The 25,314-nt window shown below is 48.5% G+C and overlaps 12 protein-coding genes across 12 annotated transcripts; 4 read left to right on the top strand and 8 right to left on the bottom strand.

Annotated features, from left to right (window-relative positions):
- Window positions 1–689: 689 nt before the first annotated feature.
- N7484_009598 (uncharacterized protein) lies at window positions 690–2,214 on the bottom strand (the record flags this gene model as incomplete). Its single annotated transcript, XM_057119985.1, has 2 exons — window positions 690–1,078; window positions 1,146–2,214. The coding sequence occupies 2 exons, from the start codon at window positions 2,212–2,214 to the stop codon at window positions 690–692; spliced, it is 1,458 nt and encodes a 485-aa protein (XP_056969540.1).
- A 1,376-nt stretch (window positions 2,215–3,590) lies between these two features.
- N7484_009599 (acyl-CoA desaturase) lies at window positions 3,591–4,928 on the bottom strand (the record flags this gene model as incomplete). The annotated part of the gene is made up of 2 exons (XM_057119986.1): window positions 3,591–4,609; window positions 4,676–4,928. 2 exons carry the CDS (start codon window positions 4,926–4,928, stop codon window positions 3,591–3,593), a joined length of 1,272 nt encoding a protein of 423 aa, XP_056969541.1.
- Window positions 4,929–5,671: 743 nt separating this feature from the next.
- N7484_009600 (elongation of very long chain fatty acids protein) lies at window positions 5,672–6,880 on the top strand (the record flags this gene model as incomplete). Its single annotated transcript, XM_057119987.1, has 3 exons — window positions 5,672–6,134; window positions 6,218–6,459; window positions 6,512–6,880. 3 exons carry the CDS (start codon window positions 5,672–5,674, stop codon window positions 6,878–6,880), a joined length of 1,074 nt encoding a protein of 357 aa, XP_056969542.1.
- A 2,302-nt stretch (window positions 6,881–9,182) lies between these two features.
- On the top strand, window positions 9,183–10,485 carry N7484_009601 (PTH11-like integral membrane protein; the record flags this gene model as incomplete). The annotated part of the gene is made up of 4 exons (XM_057119988.1): window positions 9,183–9,408; window positions 9,469–9,536; window positions 9,587–9,960; window positions 10,023–10,485. 4 exons carry the CDS (start codon window positions 9,183–9,185, stop codon window positions 10,483–10,485), a joined length of 1,131 nt encoding a protein of 376 aa, XP_056969543.1.
- Window positions 10,486–10,686: 201 nt separating this feature from the next.
- On the bottom strand, window positions 10,687–11,895 carry N7484_009602 (CapA family protein; the record flags this gene model as incomplete). The annotated part of the gene is made up of 1 exon (XM_057119989.1): window positions 10,687–11,895. The coding sequence occupies one exon, from the start codon at window positions 11,893–11,895 to the stop codon at window positions 10,687–10,689; it is 1,209 nt and encodes a 402-aa protein (XP_056969544.1).
- A 367-nt stretch (window positions 11,896–12,262) lies between these two features.
- sreA (siderophore transcription factor SreA) lies at window positions 12,263–13,945 on the bottom strand (the record flags this gene model as incomplete). Its single annotated transcript, XM_057119990.1, has 3 exons — window positions 12,263–13,056; window positions 13,108–13,613; window positions 13,668–13,945. 3 exons carry the CDS (start codon window positions 13,943–13,945, stop codon window positions 12,263–12,265), a joined length of 1,578 nt encoding a protein of 525 aa, XP_056969545.1.
- Window positions 13,946–14,171: 226 nt separating this feature from the next.
- On the top strand, window positions 14,172–14,477 carry N7484_009604 (uncharacterized protein; the record flags this gene model as incomplete). Its single annotated transcript, XM_057119991.1, has 1 exon — window positions 14,172–14,477. One exon carries the CDS (start codon window positions 14,172–14,174, stop codon window positions 14,475–14,477), a length of 306 nt encoding a protein of 101 aa, XP_056969546.1.
- A 1,531-nt stretch (window positions 14,478–16,008) lies between these two features.
- On the bottom strand, window positions 16,009–16,635 carry N7484_009605 (TVP15 family protein; the record flags this gene model as incomplete). The annotated part of the gene is made up of 4 exons (XM_057119992.1): window positions 16,009–16,181; window positions 16,241–16,330; window positions 16,390–16,505; window positions 16,616–16,635. 4 exons carry the CDS (start codon window positions 16,633–16,635, stop codon window positions 16,009–16,011), a joined length of 399 nt encoding a protein of 132 aa, XP_056969547.1.
- Window positions 16,636–17,387: 752 nt separating this feature from the next.
- On the bottom strand, window positions 17,388–18,128 carry N7484_009606 (uncharacterized protein; the record flags this gene model as incomplete). The annotated part of the gene is made up of 2 exons (XM_057119993.1): window positions 17,388–17,686; window positions 17,747–18,128. 2 exons carry the CDS (start codon window positions 18,126–18,128, stop codon window positions 17,388–17,390), a joined length of 681 nt encoding a protein of 226 aa, XP_056969548.1.
- Window positions 18,129–18,372: 244 nt separating this feature from the next.
- Window positions 18,373–19,756, bottom strand: N7484_009607 (FAD-dependent oxidoreductase; the record flags this gene model as incomplete). The annotated part of the gene is made up of 6 exons (XM_057119994.1): window positions 18,373–18,716; window positions 18,772–19,147; window positions 19,206–19,309; window positions 19,363–19,466; window positions 19,522–19,659; window positions 19,731–19,756. The coding sequence occupies 6 exons, from the start codon at window positions 19,754–19,756 to the stop codon at window positions 18,373–18,375; spliced, it is 1,092 nt and encodes a 363-aa protein (XP_056969549.1).
- A 1,082-nt stretch (window positions 19,757–20,838) lies between these two features.
- Window positions 20,839–22,537, top strand: N7484_009608 (uncharacterized protein; the record flags this gene model as incomplete). Its single annotated transcript, XM_057119995.1, has 4 exons — window positions 20,839–21,091; window positions 21,186–21,598; window positions 21,651–22,337; window positions 22,397–22,537. The coding sequence occupies 4 exons, from the start codon at window positions 20,839–20,841 to the stop codon at window positions 22,535–22,537; spliced, it is 1,494 nt and encodes a 497-aa protein (XP_056969550.1).
- A 1,641-nt stretch (window positions 22,538–24,178) lies between these two features.
- N7484_009609 (type 1 glutamine amidotransferase) lies at window positions 24,179–25,078 on the bottom strand (the record flags this gene model as incomplete). Its single annotated transcript, XM_057119996.1, has 3 exons — window positions 24,179–24,469; window positions 24,549–24,775; window positions 24,838–25,078. 3 exons carry the CDS (start codon window positions 25,076–25,078, stop codon window positions 24,179–24,181), a joined length of 759 nt encoding a protein of 252 aa, XP_056969551.1.
- Between the last annotated feature and the right edge of the window lie 236 nt (window positions 25,079–25,314).

The following is a 25,314-nucleotide window of genomic DNA, read 5'->3' on the forward strand; positions in this document are numbered from 1 at the left end:
TCGTCAATAACCTGCCTAAGCATGATCAAACTTATACTCGCAACTTGTAGGCTTTATAGTAGATAGTGGCTTCACGGGCACCTGAATCGATGGTCGGGCACCTCTCTGCCAGATATGATACGTCTTACGGTAGTCATTGGGAGCAATTTTAGCTTGCGATTAATAGCTTTTGTGGCTGAGGAATGACAGGGCAGCAGCATACACGCCAAACAAAGTCTTGGTGATAGCAAGTATACAAGAATGTAACGCGTCCTCGCGGGGCAGAAGGTACATAGAAGCAGCCAGGCATGCAGCAAGTCAGTATGGGCCGAAAGATACTAGGTATCTCTTGCATGCGAAGAGGCGCATTTGCTTATACGATACAAGGTTCTCTTACCGGCCGTTCGCTACAGAGCAGAGGCGTGTGCTATCCTCTATGGCCTAATTTGATACAGTCATGAATAGCCCGCTATAGGACTCGGAAAAGTACGTTGGGCTCATTAACCTCCCACAGCGGCAGTCTCAAGTATGAATGCGACAAAGCAGACGAATTATAATTTGAAGCGCAATTTAGACCGCAATTTGAGGTGATCATTCGTTCCGAATCTGGCAGACATTTTGGGTGATAAAAAGAATCGCCAGACATTGGCTCTCAAAAATGAGAAATAATTCAAGAATAGCATTTGGGTTAAAGAGTTCACATATTCAAACTATGAGCTGAACAATCCCCCGAACCAGCCATATGCTCTATTTAATCTGCGCCCATAATGGCGAGCCATCGTGAAAGGAATTTTGCCCCGGGGGTGAGGTTCATGGAACAGTATATTTCGTTCGACATCCAGTCCGGTTGGTTCAAATTTCCAGACAGATCCGTATAGCTTCATCGCCGTAAAGCCGACCGATGTCATCGCATGCAAAAAGTCATTCCATGGAATCTCTCCAGGTGTGGACGTGATAGCAGGGTTGAAGAAGATCGTTCGGAAAACCTTGAATGCGCGCGCATCAACGGTGAAGGTGGGCTGGGGATCCGCGGAATTGGGTTGCAGGAGCACTTCCGATTCTGCGACGGGCACTGAAGATGGCTGTGGTTTCCCGCGGACTGGACCGTTGCAGTCGATCAAGCTCATCTATGACCACTGGCAGCGTCGTGAGGAATAAATCTTGACCATCCTCCCACAGCAAGCGAAGCAAATCAGTGACTCGCTGCTCTACTTTGTCCATCCTAATGCCAGGCTTTGATACCGTTATAATCTTCGTAGTATAGGCGTCCGGTGGTGGCTGACGAGCAAAGAATTTTCGGAGAGGCGGGGAGGCCACCGCAGTGAACTTGAGACTGCCTAGAGGTCCTTTCACCACTTGATGGAGATACAGATGGAAGCGTAGCAAGGCAGCCTTATACTCTTCCGGCAACTCTTTCAGGGGGGATAGTTCTCCTGCATATCGCTGCTGTAGAGCAGCCAAATTTTTAGCCTGGTTACTGAGCTCGGAGGACAACTCCAGCTTGAGATACGCATCCGACACCATCGAGCCGATCACTCGCGTCCAAAGAAGACGTCTCTGGGCTCGATCTAGGATTGGGTCACTCCCACCATACAGATCTCTCAGCAGCTCCTGGCGGTGATCTTTGAGCTCTAGAAGCTTCGTCACGAAGTAGTCGGGATCCTCTCGCAAAGCCCAGATGTGATCCTCGGCTGCAGATGCCCTTGCAGCCAGCAGCGACTGGACATGAGCCAGATCCAGTTGGGCTGGAACGCGGTATGGCGCTTCCGTGGCCATCACTCCCAATGACTCAGAACCATTGACCTCCCCCTCCGACTTTAGCACCGGTTCCGGTAGAATCGGGAACGAGATCCCGAGTAAGTCCGACTCGGGGATATCGTGCAGAAGCTCAATGCAGCATCGACAGAGAAATTGGAGCAGCTTTTGCTGTGTCTCCAATACCAACAGGCCCTCACCAGGGTGGAATTGCTTTTGTGTGTACATCCAATCAAATGCATCCGGGTGCTCTGACCACTCCATGAGCTTCCCGTACTCAGACAAGTCAGTCACTTCGTTTAAAATCATGACATGTTCGTTCAGGAAGACTGGCACGATTGCATGAGAGACGATCCCTAGATGCATCGCATCTACGTCTGCTCCGGCAAAACTCGGGGGCAGATGGCGACCACGCGAATTGAGCAATAGTAGCAGTGTTTGTGGATCCAAAAGATCCTCTTGGTTGACATACGGCCACATAAAGCATTGCCGATATGTCGCGTCGCTGCTACGGTCGTATTCCTTGTTTTGTGGAAAGCATCAAAATCAGGGCGGTGGGTCGCTGGCATATTCGGCCACGCTGTTAGCAGTATCTTCAGCCTCTGCTGCCTGGTTTTCTTAAGCCACCTCTTGCGGATACAAGCCTCATGACGAGCAAGTATCGCATTTAATGAGGTAAAGCTCACCCCGATTTGGGTCGCATGTGCGGATGCCTCTTGACGAAAATATTCAGGAGATACAGACTTTGGAATGGGTAGGGAACTTTGACCCCCGCAACCGAGAGACCTGAATATTGACTCAGGATCGTTCCGGTCGAAGTTCCCAGCATCGGTGTCATTCGGAGGAACGAGTTGTTGATGGGGCGGGAGCGCCATGTCTAGAGACTAGAGTGATGAGCTTCTCTTAATTCGAGAGTTCTGTGTACCACATGTGTGTCAAATGATGTAGGTGATTTGTCAGCATCAAGAACTGCTGAAGGTGAAAGCTATGAAGTGTAGAGGTGGAAATATACGTTTGTGAGTGAAGATAGTAAAATTCTTGTTAACGCATTTCGTTACCGAATTGGTCACCCCAAAACACTTTAGTTAAGGCGTTAAATTACAACTATCTATCCCAGCAGCCGTGCTGTATAAAGGCCTCCTTACCTTTTCCTAGTGGTCCAATGCCTTTCTGGTGGGATTAAGCCTATTTGGCGAGTTCAAAATTACCTAATTATTTAGATAGAAATGACTTGGCGCTTTTACGAGCTCTCGGCAACTTAATTTCCGATACGTGTACAATTCCGCTTTCGGATTGCCTTGAAGTTAATATACGGCGGTTATACGTCTTATAAAAAGCTATCTATACAGTAAGTAGTGCGTGGTTATTGAGATACACTGGTGTATATATGTACTGCGGTGTTTTGGGGTGGCCGATGAGGTAGTGAAATACGATAAGTCTACCTAGATTACGAAATTTTGCAGGTGTAATATGCCCAGACGGACCTCGAGGTTCAAATGTGTTTCCTGCAACGGCGTTACAAAAATTCGTGGTATACGTGACTTCAGCAGGAAACATTTCGGTAGGTGATCTACCTTGTGGCTGAGAAGTTGCAAATTTGAATGTCGGCTCAAAGTTTTACACGAATGAGAGATTTCCATGGGCTGAAATCAGCTAAGTATTTTCGCGCTACTGGACATGCAAGTCCAGAATACGAGGTGGAGTCTCAGAGCTCACACTACCCAGCTGACCCATTTGCCCCGGCCCTGTGGCTTCACGGTGTAATTATTGTATGTAGATCATTCGTAAAAAACGGAGATGATATTTCCCGAGTTAAAACATTCAATTGATACGAGAAGGAAAGTCAGAACATCTCCCTAGGTGGATCTGGTCGGTGTGAGCGTGGCCACTCTCATAGTATCTAGAAGATTGACAGCTGCACCGGAGTGAGCATATACTCCACCCTCAAACATCTCCGTCACATCCTTGCCGATCGCACCTGTAATCAAAGCTGTGCCTCCAGGGTGCTCAGTCACAAATGCCGAAACGTCGTGCACCACCCCCTTGATCACAACCAAGTTACACCCTGTTCTCGCTTGTTGTTGGAACTCCTCCCATTCCATAATCGGGAGTTTTTCAAGCGGTACACCCCAATTTACCGTTTTGCCTTCCGAGTTCAACACCTCCCACTTCCGCTGGATCCTGCCTTTCTCAATCTCATTTCGTGGGAAGCGCCTTAGCTTGGAGGCCAGCCCCAGCTGAGAAAGAGTCCAGATCATCCACTTGGTCAGGTCCATATCATACCACTGAGGCCCATTCCGATAATCAATCGGAAACTCGTGATGGAAATTATGATAGCCCTCCCCAAGCATCAAAAGGCCAGCTAAATGGCTCTGTCTTGGAGACTTCTCGGATGCATATGGCTGATCTCCAACCCAATGCGCAACGGAATTCACGCAGAAAGTGCCTTGTTGCGCTAGAGCTACTGCAAGGCAGCCTGTGTAGAGAAATCCACCTAGATAGTCCCCATGGTGTAGACCACAGACAAGCGAAGGAGCAAGATAGCCCACAAGGAGGAATAAAAGGACATAGTTACGGTGCTGCCATCGAACGATCGGGTCCGCTTTGAGGTCACTGATGTCTATCTGACGATTGATTGGGACACCGTAAGGAATACCCTCGTTCTCATATAGCATCCAGCCTATGTGGGCGTAGAAAAAGCCTTTCTTGATGCTGTAAGGATCGTCATCGGTATCCACGTAGCGGTGGTGAGCACGGTGACCGCGACACCAGAATACAATGCTGCCTTGTCCTGCACCGGCACCTATGATGGCTAGAACTAGCCTCAGGGGTGAACTGGCCGTATAGGCTCTGTGAGACCATAGTCGATGATAACCTGTTAATCATTGGTTAGAGATGTCTGCTAGATGATAGATCATAGATTTTGACAGCAACTTGCCACCTGTAATAGCGAGGGTTCGAAGGACCATCCAGGCCGGCACCATCAGAATAGTCTCTTTGTATATAGGAACCCACAAAAGAGATAAAATGGACCCTATGGGAATGCCAATGAGAAAAAAAACAATTGGCCAGTTCAATGAGCGGGGCTTGGTGGTGTCTGAGGCTCTGGTGGTAGATTGATGAGTTTTCATGAATGACCGACCCCATTGCTTAGGAGTCTGCTGTTTGGCAGCTTCTACATTGTAGCGTTCCATCTTGTCCAAATCAATATTCACAAATGTAGGCCAGGTCATAAAATCTAGGGGATTATCGCAATCAAATATTTATACCTGTCAACGGCCAATCGGAGGCAAATTGATCGACATGTCAGAGCTGGGTTCGGAGGTGGAATCAAGTTTCATTCCATCACACGACAAGACCAGGGGTCAGGTGTACAAAAGAAGGAGTAGTTAAGCCCAGCTGTTATCTATCCGCATATCGCTTAGAATTTCCGATGCGAATGGTTGGGCTGGATTTTGGAAAAAAGCAAATAGGGTGAGTTGATGTGATACACTCGTGCATATATTTCTTCTGTGAAGCCTTGCTGCGTAAAACGTGCAGAGGAAAAACCAATGTTTGCGTCTTCCTGCTGCAGGATTCCCATAGTCTTTATTGGCTCGACGTCCAAGAACGTCGTGGCGTAGCTGACTCTGCATAGATCTACCTCGTACGGCAGCTGCAAGTAAATTCACCTTGGGGCAGAAACGGCTGATCAGGTCACAAGTAGCCTTTGAGATAGGCAAATTCCCGCAGGAAAACTTGGGCCAGTGCACATGTAGAGTTTTCGTCTGATTTCCTCAAAGTTCGCTTAATATTCGGTGATGAGAGGTCAGAATTATTGGACTGCCGAGGTCGATGTGTATGCTCTCAAGTATATAAGCAAACCCCTCCCCAGCCTCAAGGCTCTCCTAGAACAACCTTGAATCTTGTCCATGACCGATAAATGAACCCGTCCACCATGCATAATTCTACCACCCACGGCTCGGTGAGACTTGGCCTTCCTTCGCTGGAGATATTCAAGTTTCCAAGTCAGCCTCATAAAGTAGCACCGCATCTCCGTGCTCCACCCTCGAATATGCACGAGCCAAAGATTTTCTACTTTTTTGATATCACCCCTGACATCTTTCATACCGTGGTAGATCTGAGATTCGTTCTCACTTTCATCCTCGCGTACGTTACAACGGTCTTGTTTTTGAACCAATATAACGCCAGCCGACAATACAGGCCATGGGCGATCAGCAAGTCAAGTTTTTTCAAGGCATTTGTCTTTGTGCATAACTCCATGCTGGCAATCTTCTCTGCATGGGTCATTATTGGAATCATACATGGGGTCATTGCTCACGGCCCTCGGGTAGAGCAACACAATTTTTACGCTAGTATGGTGGAGTTTATGTGTCAATCAGACACGGCCGCATTTCAACGTGAGTCCGATCACCTATTCAGATTTTTGGATATAATATTACCATTCACTACAATGATTCATCTGACTGACAACCCCCCTTAGTTTCAACGGATGCAAAGAGCTTCGTAGACCAGGGAGCCATGTACTTCGGCTGTGTCTTCTACCTGAGCAAATACTACGAGGTCATTGACACGTTGATCATTCTCATGAAGGGAAAGAAAAGTTCAACTTTGCAAACATATCATCATGCTGGCGTGATTCTGTGTGGATGGTCAGCCGTAACTTATGAATCTCCTGTGGGTTTCGTCGGGGTGGCATTGAATGCAGTAGTTCATACCTTGATGGTCAGTTGAGTCACCTGAACGTTACCATGAAATATTAACAATGTTGAGTTAGTATTCGTATTTCGCCCTCCAGACGATTGGAATTCAGGTCTCAATGAACATCAAACGCTCTCTAACCGGTATTCAAATTGCCCAGTTTCTCGTGGGTATGGTTTGGAGCCTCGCCTATTTGTTTGTGGGCTATACGGTTCCTTCGAGTGAAGCAAAAAAGCCTGTTGGTAATCCTTTGACGCCAGCAATTGGCTCTCATGCCAGCTACGTTAATTCTTCAGTTGGGTCCAGCGACACTATGATCCCCTGCCTGAGTGACAGCGGGGAGGCTACTCCCCTTTTTATGACGAACCTATATGTTTTGCCGCTGATTTATCTCTTTGTGCAATTCTTCACCCGATCTTACAGGAAAGAGAAAAAGGTGATCTAGATTAGAGTCAATGGCGACAATGAAGGGCTTTTCTTGGATTTTTAGTTGCTTTTGGTGACAGGAACAATACAATTACATCCCTGGGCTTGTTTATCTGGTGTATCATGTTGTGCACTATAATTCAGAAGAATTTGCAGTCAAAGATCTCAACGGAGACGGCTACCTCGATAATGTAGCTACAAATATCAAAGAAAATACCTTGAGCATCTTGCTCGGTAAGGCCTGCGATTCTAAGAACCGCCCTCCAGGGCTGATAGATAGGGTATATAAAATGATTTCTGATACTCTTTGCAGCCTTATGGAGGCCTTGCTCCAGTGCAGTCTGAGAGAACGGCGAAGTGCTTTCAATCTGTCATACATGATTAGATAACTATGGCATTCCATGCTCATGATCTAGCAACCCAGCTGCTCTCGTTGTATATAGAATTGTGACCGAAAAACATCCCAATTTCTACCTTGGAATGGTTGGAATATCTCGGGTCGTTATCTCTATTTGTCTTCTGATTTCATGAGCTTAATCCTGAGCGCCAACATAAGGCCAGTGGCAGCTACCTCAGATAAGAAGACCCCACCTGGGAGAGATAATACACTACTACCAAGATAGGCAAAAAGTCACCGACACCAGTGTTTATAATCTGTTGTGCATTTACACGTACCTACGCACCTTGAACCTGGGGCTCTAGATCCCCAAGGGGAGACTGGTTCCCGCGGAGAATAACAACATCTCAAATAACATCATTATTCACAGTAGTTTCCCACAATTTTAGGAAAACGCCACCAGATTCTAGTTTCAAAGATGTCCACTCGATAGCCGGAAGCAGAAAGGTGCATTGAGGAGAATTCAGCCACGTCCGTAATATTGAAAATCCGTGGATCATTTGGTCGGCAAACAGCGTTTAATAGGTTATCCGACATGGCGGATCCTCGCTAGTGGTAGAGGGGCCGAGGTAACTTAATTCTACGGACCCCAAAGCATATCTCGTACTACTGGTATCTTGATGCATGGCGAAGGGATAAGGTCAAAGCCACGGGACCAAGAATATTTACTAGGGCCAATAATGCATGAATTATGAATTTGAACGTGTGCGCGGACTGCTTGAGGAGTGGAGCTCCGCTGTGGAGAAATAGGCCGCATTATTGAATGGCAGTGGCAATCCAATGTGGGGTGTTTTGACAGGGACGGGTTCAACGCGGTTGACAAGGTCACTGATCGTCAGCGCTTATCCTCGCTTGGAGTTTCGATACTCAATAGTTCGCATCGCAAGGTCCCCGACGGGCGGGGAAAGCTCATGGCGAGAACAAGGAAAGCTGGAGTCAATATCGGATTATTTTGTGGCTTGATGTGTGCTTACTTGAACAGGCATGACCCACATGAAAATCACGGTTCTCACTCATCAAACTTGACGTCTCAGACCGTGAAGTTTATTAAGGGGGGTCATTAGTCATTCAGGCTTTATTTCATAGAGCGGACTGGGGAATTCCGAAGGTTCGAGACGCGTGAACAATGTGATTCATCAACATCTCCATTGAGCGGTGACGCAGACGGAGAACGCGGACAATCTCCTGCATGAGAAACACAGGCCAAAGAACTTCAGACATTCGTGCAACAGTTGTTCCAGCGGGTCCAGAGCAGAGGCCCGTTCCCAATCCATGCTTGACAGGGGAAGTTGAGAAGACAGCAGCGTTCCATGGAACGCTGGCAGTCACCCCAATCAAACCCCCAATTTTCCATTGATGTGCAGCACATTCCTGGATTCTGTGTGGCCAAGGACCCACTGAGGGTGACGATGCAGTGGGGAACAAGGGGTCAAAATTTACGCTAGAGTTCTTCGATGGTGGGCTTCGGTGCATTCAGGCGTGCTTTACATGGAATGCGACTCCATCCGGGGACCACATGGCGCGCACTGGAGCCGAAATCCCGCGAGTCGGCACCTGGATTTGCATAGGATCGCTGCTTGATCGTGCGCTATTGGCGACGCTATTCAAACCCTGTGGAGAATGAAGCCAAGCGACACAGGGATCCTACCTTTAGATTCCTGCATGAACACACAGATCGACTCCACTGTGCGCCCAGTTCGGGAGGCTTTACGCCATTCAAAAGAAGCTGCCCCGCTCCCTTTTGTCGTACGACTTTAGGTTGCAAAGTTTTTGATTCCAGTCGATAATATCGTGAGCGCCTTTATGCGGTGATTCAATCTATAGAGGGTTTGATTTGGTTCCTGTTTAAACAGGAAACGCGACATCCCTCGACGACACTCCTTTTTTCTTATTTCGCTCCTTTATTAAATCTCCACCGGTCAACATGGACTCCATTTTACACGAATTGGTCCCTCGCTCTGAGGGCGATGGTCATGCCCGTGGCCAGCGAGCAATGGTGGTGACAGCGGTTCTCACCGGACTGGCTGCGCTGATTGTGGCCTTGCGGTGTTATGCACGATTCGGGTTGATGAAAATCACCGGTCGTGAAGACTGGGCTATTCTGGGCGCTTTGGTACTATCATTCGCTTATTGCGGACTCGTCGGTGGTCGTAAGTTGCTTATGTTTAATCTTATGCTTTTTGTGATATCAGAGATTAACTCTGAACTAGAGCTGCACTACGGAATGGGAACCCGTGAGAAATATCTCCCAACACACGTTGTACATCAACAATTAAAGGTACAATTAAGGAATTTCTTCCGCTATACACTTATACTAAACCCTCTTAGTGCCTATGGGCCGCTATCCCATTGTACAACGCCAGTCTCGGATTCACAAAATTCTCCATTCTTTTCCAATATCTCCGCATCTTCCCTGCCCGCTGGTTTCGCACCTCCTGCTATGTCATAATGGCAATCGTCGCCACATACTCAACCTGGGCCGTCGTCAGCGGCTACGTGAACTGTGTGCCAGTGGCCAAATTCTGGGACCCCAACTTACCCGGCCACTGCCTCAGCTTCGACGCCGTCTGGTTCTTCAATGCGTCCATGAACATCGCAACAGATGTGACTCTCCTTCTACTTCCGATGCCACTCCTTTCCGCACTCCAGCTCCCACGCATGCAGAAGATTGCGCTCATGGGCGTCTTTGCTATTGGTATCCTGTACGCGAAGCCTAAATCCCCAGAAAGCATCACGAAACAACCACTGACCTGATTTTGTTTAGTGTCGTTATCACAAGCATTCTCCGTCTTTCCAGTCTTCGAACCGTCGCTAGCAGCACAGATACATCCTACAGCAATGTCGGAGCAGCCTACTGGACCGCAGCCGAATGCAACGTCGCCATCATTTGCGCCTGTCTACCCTTCCTCCGTCCCATCGTCAGCGCACTCTTCCCTAAGCTTCTTTCGACGAACAGCTACAATCGCTACACGGGCAATGACCCCATTACTCCCATCGCCAACCGATTTACTGGCCACCGTTCAGCACGGCAGCAGAGCCAGTTGTTCAGCCAGAACGAAGATCGTGATTATGATGTTTATTCGATCAATGTCAAGCCCGGTGATCGTGACCGGTCGAGTCGGAGCTCCCTTGGTGGTATTGAAGTTACCACCGAGATGACAGTCATGCAGGAGACCACCAAGCAAGATGAGAACATCAGCGAGCGAAGACTCGTTATGGACTCGTAATGCATTCCTTCTTTTTTACCTTTCTCTGTACATTCTAGCGGTGGCATATACGCGCACCTTTCTTTACGACTGCATTGCGACGACTTCTCATTTCTTTATTGAAGGTTTCTTTATTTCTGGGTCTGGTGGGAGGATGTTTGATTATTTTGATATCACTTTGTTTCTCGATGTATATGAAGAATTACACAGAACCTACACGGTTCACCTTATATCAATAAGGATCTGTCCTTGCTCCCCTAGATCGCTGCTTACAGTAGTCCCTAACTCCCCACTCAATTCCCGGATCTTCTCCCTTATCCATCTGTGATCTTTATCACCTTTTTCAAGCAGATTGGCTCGAAACTGATCAACTCGAGTAGGAAATATCTCCAATCGATCCAGCATAAGACTTTTATCCTCACCTTCCTTAATAATAACTCTCCACGCAGCACCAAGATCATTCCTATACTTCTCACGGACCATGTAATCATCCACAAAATCCCCACAACCATATATAACCACCTTCCCACGATAAACCTCCACGCCCTGGATATGATGCGATGAATGTCCATGAACAATATCGACCCCACACTCATCAATAAGAAAGTGTGCCAAAGACCGGATCTGATCAGAAGGACACCAAGTGTAATTCGAGCCCCAATGTACCGAGAAGATCTTAAGTGCAGGCGCCGCCGACCCACCACCCTGCACCGCTTCCCCACTTCTCAGCATCAACCTGCGCAACCGCTCCCTCGTTGCCGACGAATACTCAATGAAATGAAAAATTGGGACGGTAGCACCCCATTCCTGGGGATGATCAGAGGCCGAATACACATAAACTGGATATCCCGTCCCAGGATCATTTAGTACCTCTTTCTCGTCTTTACCCCACCTAGTAGATAGCACTTTTTCCCCATCTACCCGTCGGGAATGATATTCTTGCACCGATCGTGGAAGGTATAGTGTTGCGGGTTTATATGCTTCATCGATATTCTCGCCTGCACCCGCAAAAGAGATACCAGCTTCTTTTAGTGTCCATACCGTCTCGATTAGACCTTCTGTACTGTAGTCGAGGATATGGTTGTTGGCGAGACTAGTGTAGTCGACTTTTGCGGCGTGGAGGACGGGGGCTAGATTTGCTGGGTGCAAACGGTAGTTGTATTCCTTGTTTGGCCATGGGTAAGTAGTGGTGGTTACTGATGTTTCGAGGTTGATGAAGAGGAGATCAGAGGTGCGGAGGAGGGGGAGTGTTGTGCCCCATGGTGCAGAGGGAGTATAGTTTGCGCATGATAGAGATGGATATTCGGATTTGAAGTGGGCGGCGGTGCGGGCGTCTGTTGGACTGGCGACGTGGTTTGGGAGGAGTTGGTCGATTAGGCGGGCTAGCATGACATCGCCGAGGAATGTTAGGGTAAAGGTGTTTGTGGTCATGGTTGCTTGGTGTGAAGTCTAGTGCTATAATCTTAAAGTGAGGTTTTCGGATGGATGGCTTGCAAGTCATGATGACATAGGTATTTTTCGGTTCGGGCCGAACGCTTCATGTTAAGAAAGAAAGGTTGAAATCGCAGGGGAACTGTTTATTAAAGGAGCAATCCATTGTAGCGTACAATTCGTCTTCCAGAACTTTTTTTAAAGAAAGGTAATAGAACAGTGAGGGATCCATATTCCCAGCAAAAGTCAGTGGTATCTTGCGCAAATCTCCGAGCATTTGCGCCGCATCATGTGGAGGAACCTCCACCCCAAACCCAAAATGTAAAATCTCATTAGTTTCGTTTCATCACTCGTTGGAGCTGATGTATTACCGACCCATCTGGGCCAATTCTCGCTCCTTAGCGCGCAGTGCCTCGCGCATCAATTCGGCTTCCCGCTCCAACATGGCACGGCGTTCACCCGGTGGGTGGTCCGAAAAAGAAGAGATTCCGGGTAAATGTTGCGGCGGGTGAGGTGCCGAATGCATAGGTGCTTGGTAGGGCTGGGGCCGACCCATAGGCGAGAGGTCCACACGAGAGTCATCACGACGTTCCGTCTGGTTCAAAATGGATGAGATTGAGCTCAGGCGACCCGGAGGGGAAGGATTGGTCGAGGACATAATGGGTGGCAATTGATTTGAACCAGCTCCAAGTGTGGGTGGAAGTGTTTCCGATGTCTCAGCCAAAGTGCGTTTCTTAGGAAGCGCAAGGGAATTAGGAGACGCAGATCGTCGCGCGAATTGAACGGGCGAATGACCCAATCGCTCGGGCTCGAGAAGCTTGGGAAATTGGTGGTGATGCATGGGAGCAGAGCTAACATAGCCGGTGAAATCCACTGGAGGTGGAGCAAAGGGCAAGGGCCGCGGTGCATCTTCATGTAGACCTCGTCCGGATATTCCACTATAATGATCAGGCTCATTGCTCATATATCGATAATGATCTTCCTGTACGTGAGACAAAGCCGCTGGGGACGCTTCGGGGGAGGCCGATGAGCCATTGGAGGACTGAGTCGCAGCAGTGGGGGACTGATCTCGTAGGGCTGGAACGACGCGCTTCCGACGCTTGATGATCGACTTCTTCATGGTTGTGGGACGGTAGCAGCCGTGGAGCTTATAGTATAGGCCTGTTCTTCTGTTAGATAACATAGATAAGAGCAATTCAAGATTGGACCTACCACAGGCATTGCAAATAGGATGACCCTGCTCATCTCGTCGCCACAGTGGAGTCACAGTTGTCCCACAGTTCTGGCACGCAACCAATGTTCCATTGCTATCAACAGCAGTGTTCTTCGCCGGAGCCTCAGCGACGGGCGGAGGAGGCGTTTGTCCGGCATCAGGGGTTGAAGTGCGACCCCAAGAAGAATGAGGACCCCCCCGAGGAGCAGATTTGTAAATGCGATTGTTGTATGCGGGACAACCATCACAACCCTCTGCGCCACCGGTGCCGTTGCAGCTTCCACCACCAGGACAAGAGCCCTTGCAACCGCCTTCTGATGTTGTTGTATGTTCGTGAGGAGCAGTGGGGGGTTTGCTTTCAGGACCGTCAAGGGTCTGTTGGACGCGATTTCGTTTTGTAGGACGAGCGACGTTGCGAGCTTTCAGGTAAAGACCACAGGCATTGCAAATCATGGCTCCCGTTGGAGATCGTCTCCAGAGGGGAGTGCTTTTTGTTCCACAATTGCTAAATCATATCAGTATCTACACGAGATAACGTCCGTTTTGACAAGAAACGTACCTGCATGAATGTCCCAGAAAAGACGTATCTTTTTGGCCCCGTGGAGAAGTCCTTTCCTGTTCTGATCGACCCTCGGACAGCCCCGACGCCGATCCAGGCCCGTGGTGCACTGGAGGGCTTCCAGACAATTTTATTGAGGTGTCTCCATATTGATCTGCCAAATGTTCACGGCCTGCCTGTGCGGACGAAACCAACTGCTGGGCAGCGTCCAGATCTTCCGCCGAGGGTTGGCGCATGGGAACACTAGTGTTCCGGGGGAGAGAGCGCACCGGTTCCATTGGAATGGATGCTAGCATAACCACTTGTTTTCGCCCAGGAACGTGATTCTTCGACTCCAAGGAATGGGGGATAATCTGAAGGGGCCCCCGATTCCGGAGCGCTAAGAGACCAGGATACGAATCGGCGAAAGTGAGAAAAGAAAATGGATCGACTGAATGAAAGGGTTATGTGGTACCACAGTCGGAAGCAAAATTCACCGTATCACCCAGATAGAACAAAGGGCAAATGTCGGTCAAGGTGCTCGGCGTTAAGCAAGCGGGAGAGAGAATGCAGGGCTTCGAGCCGCCGGTGAGAGATAGGGCGAGGGAGAATGGTGTTTGCGTTGGAGGGGCACCTGAGGCGACCAGGATCGAACAATGGTTTTTTAATCAACGAGGCACCCAAGAACCCGATATCATCCAAGAATGTGGCGACCCAGTAGTCCGGAACGGTCAGGTGATGGCGATTGCGACAGCTGACAGCGCAGCAGGCTGGGCTGACTTGGCGTCCTGGGGGAGGGGAAAGTCGTTCGAAGATGGTGCAGGAGGCTAGACAACTTGGATTAGACCGAGTTGGTTAGGGTCCTGCAGGATGGTGATCACACGGTAGGGGAACGGGAGGGAAGGAATGCGAAAGGGAGGACCGAAGGCAGAACGGACGAGAGGGAGACAAAAAGAAAAGACGAATTGAAGTGGATAGTGGATGTGAATAGAAGAGAAGATCGAGAAGCCTGGGCTTATCGAGCAAAGGGGATTACGGGGAGTTTGGGTTTATCGATCTACGAAGGGGGGATCGACGGAGACTATCATATCAGTCTAATCGCATTTTCGCTATCTCATCTAATCTCTGGGCTTTTGACTACTCGTCCTTCTACACTCTCACCTGTCACTTTTTCATGATTTGCATATTGCTTTTTTTTCCCCTGCCAATTGCCGAAAATCTCTGATCGCCGATAAGCCCCTTCCAACACTGTCACTCCCCAGATCGAAAGCGCAGACTCCACCGATTCCTGATGAAGTTTAGGGGGGCGAAATACAGTGGGAATTCCCCTTCCCGAGCGAGGTGTGGGCGGGCCAAAGCGTAGGCAAGCATATTTAGATGCGCTGTCATTGGCGGAGCCGACTTTCCGCTCCGTGTAAGCAACAATCTCGTCGATTTCGTTGGTTCTCGGCAGTGGCGGGTTCCATCCGGTATGAGGCCACGCTGTTTCGTTTTACTAATACTTAAAAATTCAAAATTCAAGCGAGGTTTTTTACTCTGCAGGGCTAGAATGACGTTAATTCCTTCTTGGGACCGGTCCCCTGCGCAGATCGGGTCGCACGGTTCGTACTTTATGACTCGCATGGCAAAGGATACGATCTGGGCTTAAAGGAGGGTTGTACATGTGCCCTTGTCCACGAGGTCTAAGCTTATTCTGTCCGGCAGTGCTCAGACCTGTCCATCAATGCCAGGTGCCGTGGTGTTATAGCCCCTGAGAACCTCCCGAGGATATAAATCCCTAGAGGTATAAATCAGGTGACGTATCGCAAACGGAGTGGCCTGGCAAAGCGAGGCTATTGATCCACTAGTTAGCAAACGCCCTTGCAAATAGTGATACTGGTGCTATTTTAATCTAATACAGCTCCACTCAAGCCTCCCTATCCACTCGATACATGCACAATAGAGTTTGACTGTATATATCATAGGGCCCGTAGCTGGTCAATTTGATGTCGCCATGGTCTAGCCACATTCAACTATAGTACAGTATCTTCCCAAATGGAGTCGCATCCAGAGTTGGATCCACAGGTATCTCAATTAAACAAATTCAAACTGCAAAAGGAAAAAGGTAAAAGAAAGAGAGAAGGCACCCTCTTCATCCGCGACAAACCGATCATCCCGAGTCCAGCCGCTCTTCAACAAGGACCGAGAAAACACCTGTATTGTCATGGCAACGTTCATCCATCATATAACGCATTGCGAGAAATCCAACGCTGACAACTATGCACTTTCCATGAATTGCAGAGAGCGTGGTAACTCTCCATTATCCATGCCGTCACTTCGTGGGTAGAAATGACACTTCAATGCTTGTTGCGCCAGAGCGCCTTTAGACCTGCTCAGCACCCCAACCCTGGTCCGATTCGCGCATGTTCGAAGGGGGCTCGATGGATGGAATGAACTCGAGGACGAGGTAGCCAACACCGATGAGACCAACGAGAGAGCCGGCAATATAACGCAGCACCATGTCGTGCAACAGGATGGAGCCGACGAAGATGTAAACTAGTGACGAGGGTTAGTTGAGAAGTCGCATGCCAGGAAAGCGACCAATCATAACTTACAGATACCACGGCCCAGGAAGGAGAACAGGAACGAGGCGTAACGGTAGGCATAGTCGGGGACGTTGGGCATGAACTCCAGACCGGCGACAACTGAGCCAAAATATTAGCACGACTTAGACTTTCTGATATTACAAGTGAGGACGTCATACCAACACCGAAGATGATCACATATACTCCGACGATGATGGAGCTCATGGAGGTTGGGAAGAACTGGCTAATGCCACCCAGCACCATGATCACACCCACCACGATGTTGACGAGACGACTGGCGAGTTGTTAGTATGACCGCATTGATGCTATATTCTCAAGCTTCCATTCGAGGTCGAATGGGAGCTCCGCCATCGCAAAGCTAGTTTCGAAAGGACCAGCACATACAAGATGTTTGAGAAGTCCATTTTGATGACGTTTCAGATTGGGTATCCAATGATCGTCAGGGTCTCGAGATCTTGGTGACTAGGTAGATGTCTTGAACGGTAGTGAAGGAGACAGGTAAGATGGATCAAGTGGTTCGTGAGTTCACTAGTCTTTTATTAGTGTCGGGCCAGCCGGCATGATTGTTCTTTGTTTGTGTCGGAAGTGGCACAGACAGGTTTCCGGGGAGTGGAGAGGCTGGAAAGCCAAGATCATACCTAAAATGGGTCCAAGGGAGCAATCGCGCAGGTGTATGGAGAGAAGAGATCAGAGAAAAGCCAAGACGGCACTTTAGTGGGAAGGAGATAGAACAGGGGATTGAGAAGCGTGGAGAGCGAGAGCAGCTGTGCTGTCGCAAGCAGCGGGTCTTGCCAAGCCACCCGTGGCTGATTCAGCGCGCATTGGGCAGATCACGTGAGGGGCTGAAAATAGCGTGGTCGAGCCCTATCCTTTTGCCCCTGTATGGGCAAGATCTACATTGGAATCAATGTCAATCACTGCCAATTACTTTGGTTACTAGGCAGGTGTGATATTTAGGAGTTCAGGTGACGTGGAAGAAATATGTGATGCCTAATGAAACTACATGTTTTCTTTTAGTGCCTAGCCAAGGCAGCTGAAACGGACAAACCCAAAATGATAGTGCCTCCAGAGAATCAGAGCTCTTGGGATTTGAGTATACATGATGAATGTTCTTGGAGCACGGCAGCCAACGCTTATCCGCAGTTCCTCGTTCACGCTAGATTTTCTTCTTCTCAAGGCGCACGGTCGATAGACCATTGGCAAGCACGCTCATCTCCTCGGGCTTCTCGCCTAAGGTCCCATAGATAGCATTCAAGTCTCCGCCGATGCCAATCTCTTCAGCCGTCTGTAGGCTACGTGAATCGAGGAAAGGCGCAATTGATGGCCAGATGCTCTGCACATTATTGAGGAATAGTTCCACTCCCAAGTCTCCTACCCCTTTGAACTCCTTCATCAGGGTGCGAACCTTTTCTCGATCCCCATGTGCAGCGTGCAGCAGATTGTTTAGGTCCCCATCTAGTATGCCATATTTCAGTATCCCATACAACCCAGGTCCAAGATTCAAGCGCCACCTACCATATTTATTTGCCACAATATCTGAAAGCGAACCCAGATAAGTGGCACATTGTTCTCGATACCGATTATACCCCCCTTCTCTTAGTACCTTTGTGCGTTCCTCCCATGTGGTTGTGGCAAGTATGTCGATATGGTGATAGCCCTCCTCGAGTAGATGGTTGATAGTCTTTTCAGCCAGATTATGCGAGATAGGACGTGACTTGACAATAACATCTAGCACCATTGCGAGCACCGTGTCGGGGCTCGCATCTAAGTGCGCCTGATTGGTTATGATTGTCCCAGCCAACGGTGGCTGACCAAACTCCGAAATCACGGATTGAATGGGTGATGTAATCTCATCTTCGTAGTCGTCCGAGGAGGTGCTGTTAGTGGATGACACCATTTCGAACAGCCAAATAAATCAGTAAGTCTAGGAAGCAATTAGATCAAGTTGGGGTAGTTGACTTATGGACAAAAGGGATATATGCTATCAATGAATCTTGACGTCACACTTGCATAAGGGAGGGTATTGCCAATAGAAGTAGGACAACCAAGGTTTAAAGCTTAATTACCGAGCCTCGGTTAACCAGGAATAGTAATTATGGTGAACTGGGCTGTTCACTTCATAGTTTATCACTCTAACTATATCAGAGCTTAGAATGCTTCTTGCTCTGCAAGACCTCCTTGACCAGGGACACTGCATCTGCTGCACAGCCGAACGAAGCTTGGTAACCAAATCCACCATGACCATAATTGTGAACAATTTTCACACCGTCAACCTGATCTTTCTCAACACGAGGGCCACCATCACGGAGGGGTCGCAAACCAACGCCATGACGAATAATGCTAAGTCCCTCGATTCCCTCTCCCTCTTTAACAAGCTTGGGGCAAATGGCGATTGCTCGCTTCATAATTCGGTTCGCAAGGTTCGGATCAGGCAGACCGTCCCAATTGTGCTTCTGATAGGACCCTCCAAGAATTGTGCCACCACCTAGAGACATGTTAGCCTTTGTTCTCTGCATAGGGGATTCCTCTTTGAACCTGACCTGCAGCACGGGTCATGATATATAGCGCCTCATCCTCTCCATCGTCGGTTCCAGACACAGAAACCATTTCGCCGGGGTCATTTCGGACTACAACGATCTGACCTCTGGCTGGGTACATCTTGTCATCGACAACTCCTCCTAGAGTTTTCGATGCCAGGCCGGTGCAATTCACAACGACGTCAGTCTTTTGGCCAGAGTGGTGCGCATTGGCCGCCTCGGAAATATGTTTGACTATGGCTCTCTTGAAGACTGCGCCGGCTTTCACACACTGACCGACAAGCCATGGTAGATAGACTGCCGTGTTGATGCAGACAGATGTGAACTTCTGAGCATTGTCAATACCTGGCGCCAAATGACTCTCGGGAATTGCCTCGAACTTCAGAGTAGATGATCAGCATATGCATTTGAGAAGAAACAGGCTGGGTCTTACGTACATTAGGAACGACATCCTTATACCATGGATTAGGCTGCACCAATTCCGAGAACCATTGGCCTGTGGCAGACTCTTGATCCTTCTTGCGGTTATAGATCAACGAATCTGATAGTTGATTAGATCAAATTTCTGGTAAGGAAATCTCCCTTTTATCATACCTCGAAAATGAATTCCTGCCTCGGGGTATTTCTTGCACAATTCCTGCAGGGCGGGCCAAGTGGCCGACTCCCACGCTTGATGATTGCTACCCTCTTTGCCGACCCTGTATACTATTTGAGGACAAAGTCACCAATGAAATACTGACCGAGTAAACTTACGGCATGTAGTTGGCCCCCGCCCATGGAGAAGCATACTCGATGTCATAGTCTCCCGGCATATGCTTTGCAATAACAGTAATTTTGTTTGCGGGGTCTTGGGACAACAGGTAAGCGGTTGTCAAACCCGTGACACCAGCTCTGATTGATGTCAGCACGTCAAGACATATTAAAACCCTTGCCTTTACCCAGTGTAAGGGATCCATCCTTACCCCAAAATCACAATATTGTTCGACATTTTGGATACGACCTGTCGAATTGCTCGAGTCGCGCTAATGATATAAATAGATTGGGAAAAAGAATGAGCAAAAGTAACTGAAGTCAAGTGCAAGAGATAAATACTTTACTCCCAGATTTGAGTCAACAACTTGGGCCCATGGAGAATGCGAGCGGGGTGAGGAGTAAAGATGATAGTAATCTCCGTTATCGACAATCTATTTGATAAGAGAAATGGGGCTACGCTCGGTGTAATTCTTGGGGTATCGTTGGGGTCAAACCAGTTCGTGGTTTTCTATTCTGAGTGGCGGCGGAAAGGGCGGTGTACAGCTCGTTCAATGAAAAGTGTTAAAAACAAGAAACGCGCTAAAAGTTTTTTATGTGGAGACAGCCGCAATACGGGCCATAAACAAAATTCAATACGACTCCGCACCCTCCAAGGGTGCGGAGCTGACAAGGTTGAAAGGTGCGTTAATGATCGCACCAAACGAAGGAACAAAGACTTATTAAGCTTCTTTGAGCTCCTAGACATCTCTTACGCCAGGAACTTTTATTGCATAGTTTTTTGAAAGCGGCTGGACGCAAAAAAGTCTTTCTCCGTAAAGACCCGTTCTCCATCCCTCGGGGCTCCACTGCGTCCCTTGAAGTGAATGAATCACAATTCACATTTGATCCTTCGTATTGATCATCTTTGCCTTAAGCTTCAACCAATATTGAACATAAAACAGAAAATAAATAATCAACTCTGTAGGATGAAATTCAGAGCCATTGAACCCTTGAATAGGGCAGAAAGCAAGACAGGCATGGCCTCGAGATCACCGATGTCATAGTAGGCAACATCTCACGTGTGGCCCAATCATGGGGAACAAAGGTATTCACCGCCCCCAACTCGGCACTCAACTCTGGGCCAAGTTGGAATTCCTTTTTCCAAATCCATCGCACCCGCAGGGCCCATTCACTCTGCGGGTTAACTTTTTCTGATCTACTTTGGTCTCACTTTTTTTTTTTCTTTGTTCTTTTCCTCTTAACATTCATGGAGTAAACGCTTCAATATCAAACATTACCATTAATGCCGGCCTCGACCCGAGCAGGGCTCCTGTCAAAATGTCCTTGCTCACACACGGTGGCAGAATTGTGCCCATACTTACGGGTCACCAACAACAACACCCAAATTCTACCCCAGAGTCATGCGTACTAGACACCACTTCTCCTTCATATCCCAATTCCGCCTCCTTGCTGCTGGATCAGCCTGAAGATGCTCCCGTCATCTGTCAATCAAAGGCCATGGACCGCACAAGCTTAGAGATGCCTAGTTTAAGGGAGCGCGGTCTATTCGCCTTGCCCACACAAGGAGATGGTAAGATACACTATAATTATGATTTAGAAGCTTTCCTTGATGAGCCCCAAGCTCCAAGACTTAAAAAATGTTGTTTCTGACGCGTCAAACGTAGGGAATTGCCTCTACTATTCCCTTTCCGATCAATTGAAGGGTACATTTGACCACGCGGACGAAATTCGCCATATTCTTGCATCCCATATTGCCGACAATAAGAAATACTTTATGCAGTTTGTTGTTGCCCAGGGTGGCGAGCGACGCCGCCCCAAACGAGCCACCGCCTCCGCATATGCGACGCGTTCAGCCGATGTATCAGCTCCATCCGAAGAGGATAAAGAGCGGCGGTTCGAGGAAATGGTTGCTTTGACTCGTAAGAACGGAGAGTGGGGAAGCTCGGAGCATCTGCAAGCATTCTGCCAGGCATTCAAGGTGGACATAAATGTATACACCATGGATGGCGTCCAAACGTTCCGGGATGTCCATGCCATGCCGGAAGATCACCGGGACGTCATTCATGTAGCCTTTCACGTGAGTACATATCTCAAAAGGACCTTGTCGAGCTGTCACTGACCGATAGCAGGATTTCAAGCACTATTCGTCAGTGCGAGTTATGGGTGGCAACCACGCAGGGCTTCTGGCTAAGTCGGTGTGCATTGAGCCCCTAGCCACGTCTCTAAAAGAGGGAGGCTTGAAAGAGGAAGCTTCATTTGGTTCGCCCGATGTCAAGGATGTTGCCATCGACACCGAGCACATCCTAGATGATGAGGACAACAACCCTCACCCAAATCAGAATCTTTCTTCCTCCCCCTCCTCTACTTCCATCTATACCAATGACACACAATCTACCAACACATCCGTACACTCCAAGGATTCTGGTTTGGCTGTCGATCTTTCCCCTCCGTGGGATATCCAGACCATTCAAGATGCTTTCGGCGGTCGATACGATCAAGAAACCATTAGAAACATGCTTCAGAGATGCCGCGGTGACATCGATCGGGCATTCTCAGCTCTCCTTGGTGAAACGAATGAAAATGAGAAGAAGTTCGTCCCCGGTCCCAGCTTCAAGTCAAACTTGCAGGTATCACGCTCGTCATCGCCCTTCAGCACGGGCAGCAAGCGTTCTGCTGACGACAGCGACGACTCGGAGGACTCACGCCCAGCTGTGCGACGGGGTCGTCCCAAAAAGCGACTCGTTTCTAATCTCACGCTGGGCGTAGGTATCTCATTTCGAGACGACCAGAACGAGGTCGTCTCACTCAACCTGCGGGTTAGTTCTTTTGATAAGAGGAATTTGAAACTCAACAATACTGACATTCTCTTTGACAGATGAAAGCAGATGCGGAGAAAGCCGCAGAAGCACAGAAGACACAGACAGAGGTCCTTAGCGAGGCCGACTCTGAGCAATCGGAGACGACTCGGCAGGGACCCCGCCGCAGCGGTCGCCTTTCAAAACATCAGCCAGTTTAGCTGGCTCGGGACTGTTTTCCCATATACAGCTACTCCCGCTGTCCTTTTCTGTGCGCACTCTTAGATTTCTATCTTTGTCTGAAGCGATCAACTTGCATTGTGATAGCGTTAGCATGAAGCATCTGGTGTGTAATTTTTTTTTGTCATACATGCATTGCCACATGGATCAGCTAGCCAACTTGGCGGGGAGGCGTTTTGATTACTTGCATGAAAGGAGGTGCCTGGAGCCCTCCTATGGATCACGACATGCATTTTGGGCGTGGCGTAAAGGAGCTTTTTAGCTAAGATATTTTGCTGGGCATATCAAAGTAGCTACTCCTTTACTCTAATGTGATATCCAAGCTCGCCTGCTTTAAACTTTGTTAATATTTCTTACCCGCCAATTTTCCAAGGTCAACGTTGCATGCGGAGATGTTGCACGAACCCGTAAACCCTCTGGGATATGCATCTTGGGTTACACTATATTGACTCTTTGGTGTAGGTATAAACTATCATGTCTATTTATCACGTCGTCACCCCGCCCTGGTTGACGACCCTGCTCCTCGTCGCTCATCCAGTGATTGTCATTCACAAATAACGAACATTTCCAGGTTTCTAGGCTGCTCTGAGAGCTAAAACAGTACGTTTAACTGCCCCCAGAATGGCGATACCTTTTGAAAGAAGATCCTGCAAAGGCGTGCTTTGGCCTCGACCTCTCCAAAACGAAATCATCCTCGATCAATAGCAGCACACCTACATTGTGCCGCCGGGATCCTCAAGCTACCATTCGATTACCAACAACCGACGAAATCAATCCAAAAACCTCGCTTTTAAATTTGCCCGCCGAAATTCGACTACAGATATATGACCTTCTTCTCATTGGCCGATCTACTCGTGAAGATAACCCAGCGTGGCCGGTTGGGAATACATGCCAATTGATGGTCATGCTATCAATGAGGAAAGATCCACAACATCGAACAATGGAACCGGCAATACTGCGAACATGTTGGCAGATCCACCGTGAGGCGGTTCCGGTAATTTATTCGAATGTGTTCAATTTCAGACAGCCCGACCAGATGTTCCGATTTATGACCCAGATTGGTCCTTTAAATCTCAAATGGGTGAGGTCGTTGTACATGTGGATACCATGGAAGGCTGAAATTTTACCGTGGTTAACCTTACTCAATGCCTTATCTCAGGAAACCGTTACTCTCAAATATATTAGAGTTGCATGAAACCCAAACCACGAATTCCCCTGGAAGCTCAAGAGAGGGGCAGTAGAGAGAGGGCTGGGTGACGACGTTCTCGTCATACGTGCTTTGGCGAGAATACAGGGGCTGGAGAAGATACATATTAGGGGACACCATGCGAAGCATTGGCCATCATACCTAGTGGCGAAAACTAGTGCACACGTGCAGGCTGAATGTGGCCTCGAGTATTATGAGCCAGGGCCCGATGATGATCCTAGGACCATTCAGTGGATACAAGATGTGAATGAGAGAAACTTGCGTATCTTCCGGGAGTATCAGAGGGGAACAGAAGATCTAATTCCATAGACAATAATACTGTGTCAGGAGATAATAAAAGAGAGTGAAGTGGTGAAACTGATTTCGAGCGCGTCTGCGAGTCTTCAACACGCCTTATCGATGCACTTTCCCATCTTTACTCCTCCAGTAGGAACCGCAGGAAGGCCGCCCCGATCGCAACCCCGTCATGCTCCTTTCCCGCCCTGCTTAAGGCTTCCTGTGCTTGACGCTCATCGAGAATACCTTTCCGGGCCATATGGCTAATGATTTCTACCAAAGCCTCTTCGTTGTATTCCGGGTGACCTTGAACGGTAAGAAGGCGGCGCGGAGCATACAAAACCTGAACCTCGCAATGTGGAGTGGAGCCCAAGACAGTAACACCAGTTGGACAGCTAAGAACAACATCCTTGTGTGATTCCTGAACTCGCTATTTGTTGGATAGTCAGCCCATGTGTAATCAAATGATGTTGATTACTGCCGTCCAACAATAGCCCTGGAGCACATACAATCTTTTCCAACCCAAACACTTCCTTGCCCTTATCTGTTAAGTCTATCTCACACACAGCTATCTCCCAGCCTTGCTCATGTCGTCCGACCTTGGCTCCTAGCGCACGGCCAACAATCTGGTGTCCGAAGCAAGCTGCGACAATACGAACCCGATCTTGTGCTAAGACTTGCTGCAGGAATTCCAGCAGACGGTTGATCCACGGCTCATCATCAACTGAACTGAATTCTGTTTCATTTAATTTTGTATATTAGCATGTCTGGTGTACTGATCGTGATGGGTACACGAACTTGACCCGGTGAGAAGCACGGCATCGATATCCTCCAATTTGGGATATTTCTGGCTGCGGTAGATATCCCACCCGGAAATTTCTAATGCATTTTCTGGGATCAATTGATCAGGTTGGTTCAATGTCTTTACACTGCTGTCCAATAGTGCTTGAAACACCTCTCTATACCCGTTGTATTGGCGATGGGTATTCCGGAGCGGGGGATCGCATTCCAGAATAGCAATCCGAAGAGGAGCGCGCATTGGTATATCTGACGGAGCTTTGAAATATGAGGCTGCAAGTGTAATAGATGCTAATGGTGCGCAAGAAATAAAGGCAATTGGAAAGGGGAGAATGAGCACGAGCCCCGTGTTACTGTTACTGCGGCTCCCGATCCCATCTAAACGTTCCGGACCCAATCACCTTAACAAGGTTCGCCGCTAAGATTTTCTGCGCTAGGGGTTGATTGGAAATACAAATTGAGAGGGGAAATTTTCTT

This window comes from Penicillium longicatenatum (assembly GCF_028827895.1).
Source record: "Penicillium longicatenatum strain IBT 33135 chromosome Unknown contig_6_segment0_segment0, whole genome shotgun sequence".
Taxonomy (NCBI): domain Eukaryota; kingdom Fungi; phylum Ascomycota; class Eurotiomycetes; order Eurotiales; family Aspergillaceae; genus Penicillium; species Penicillium longicatenatum.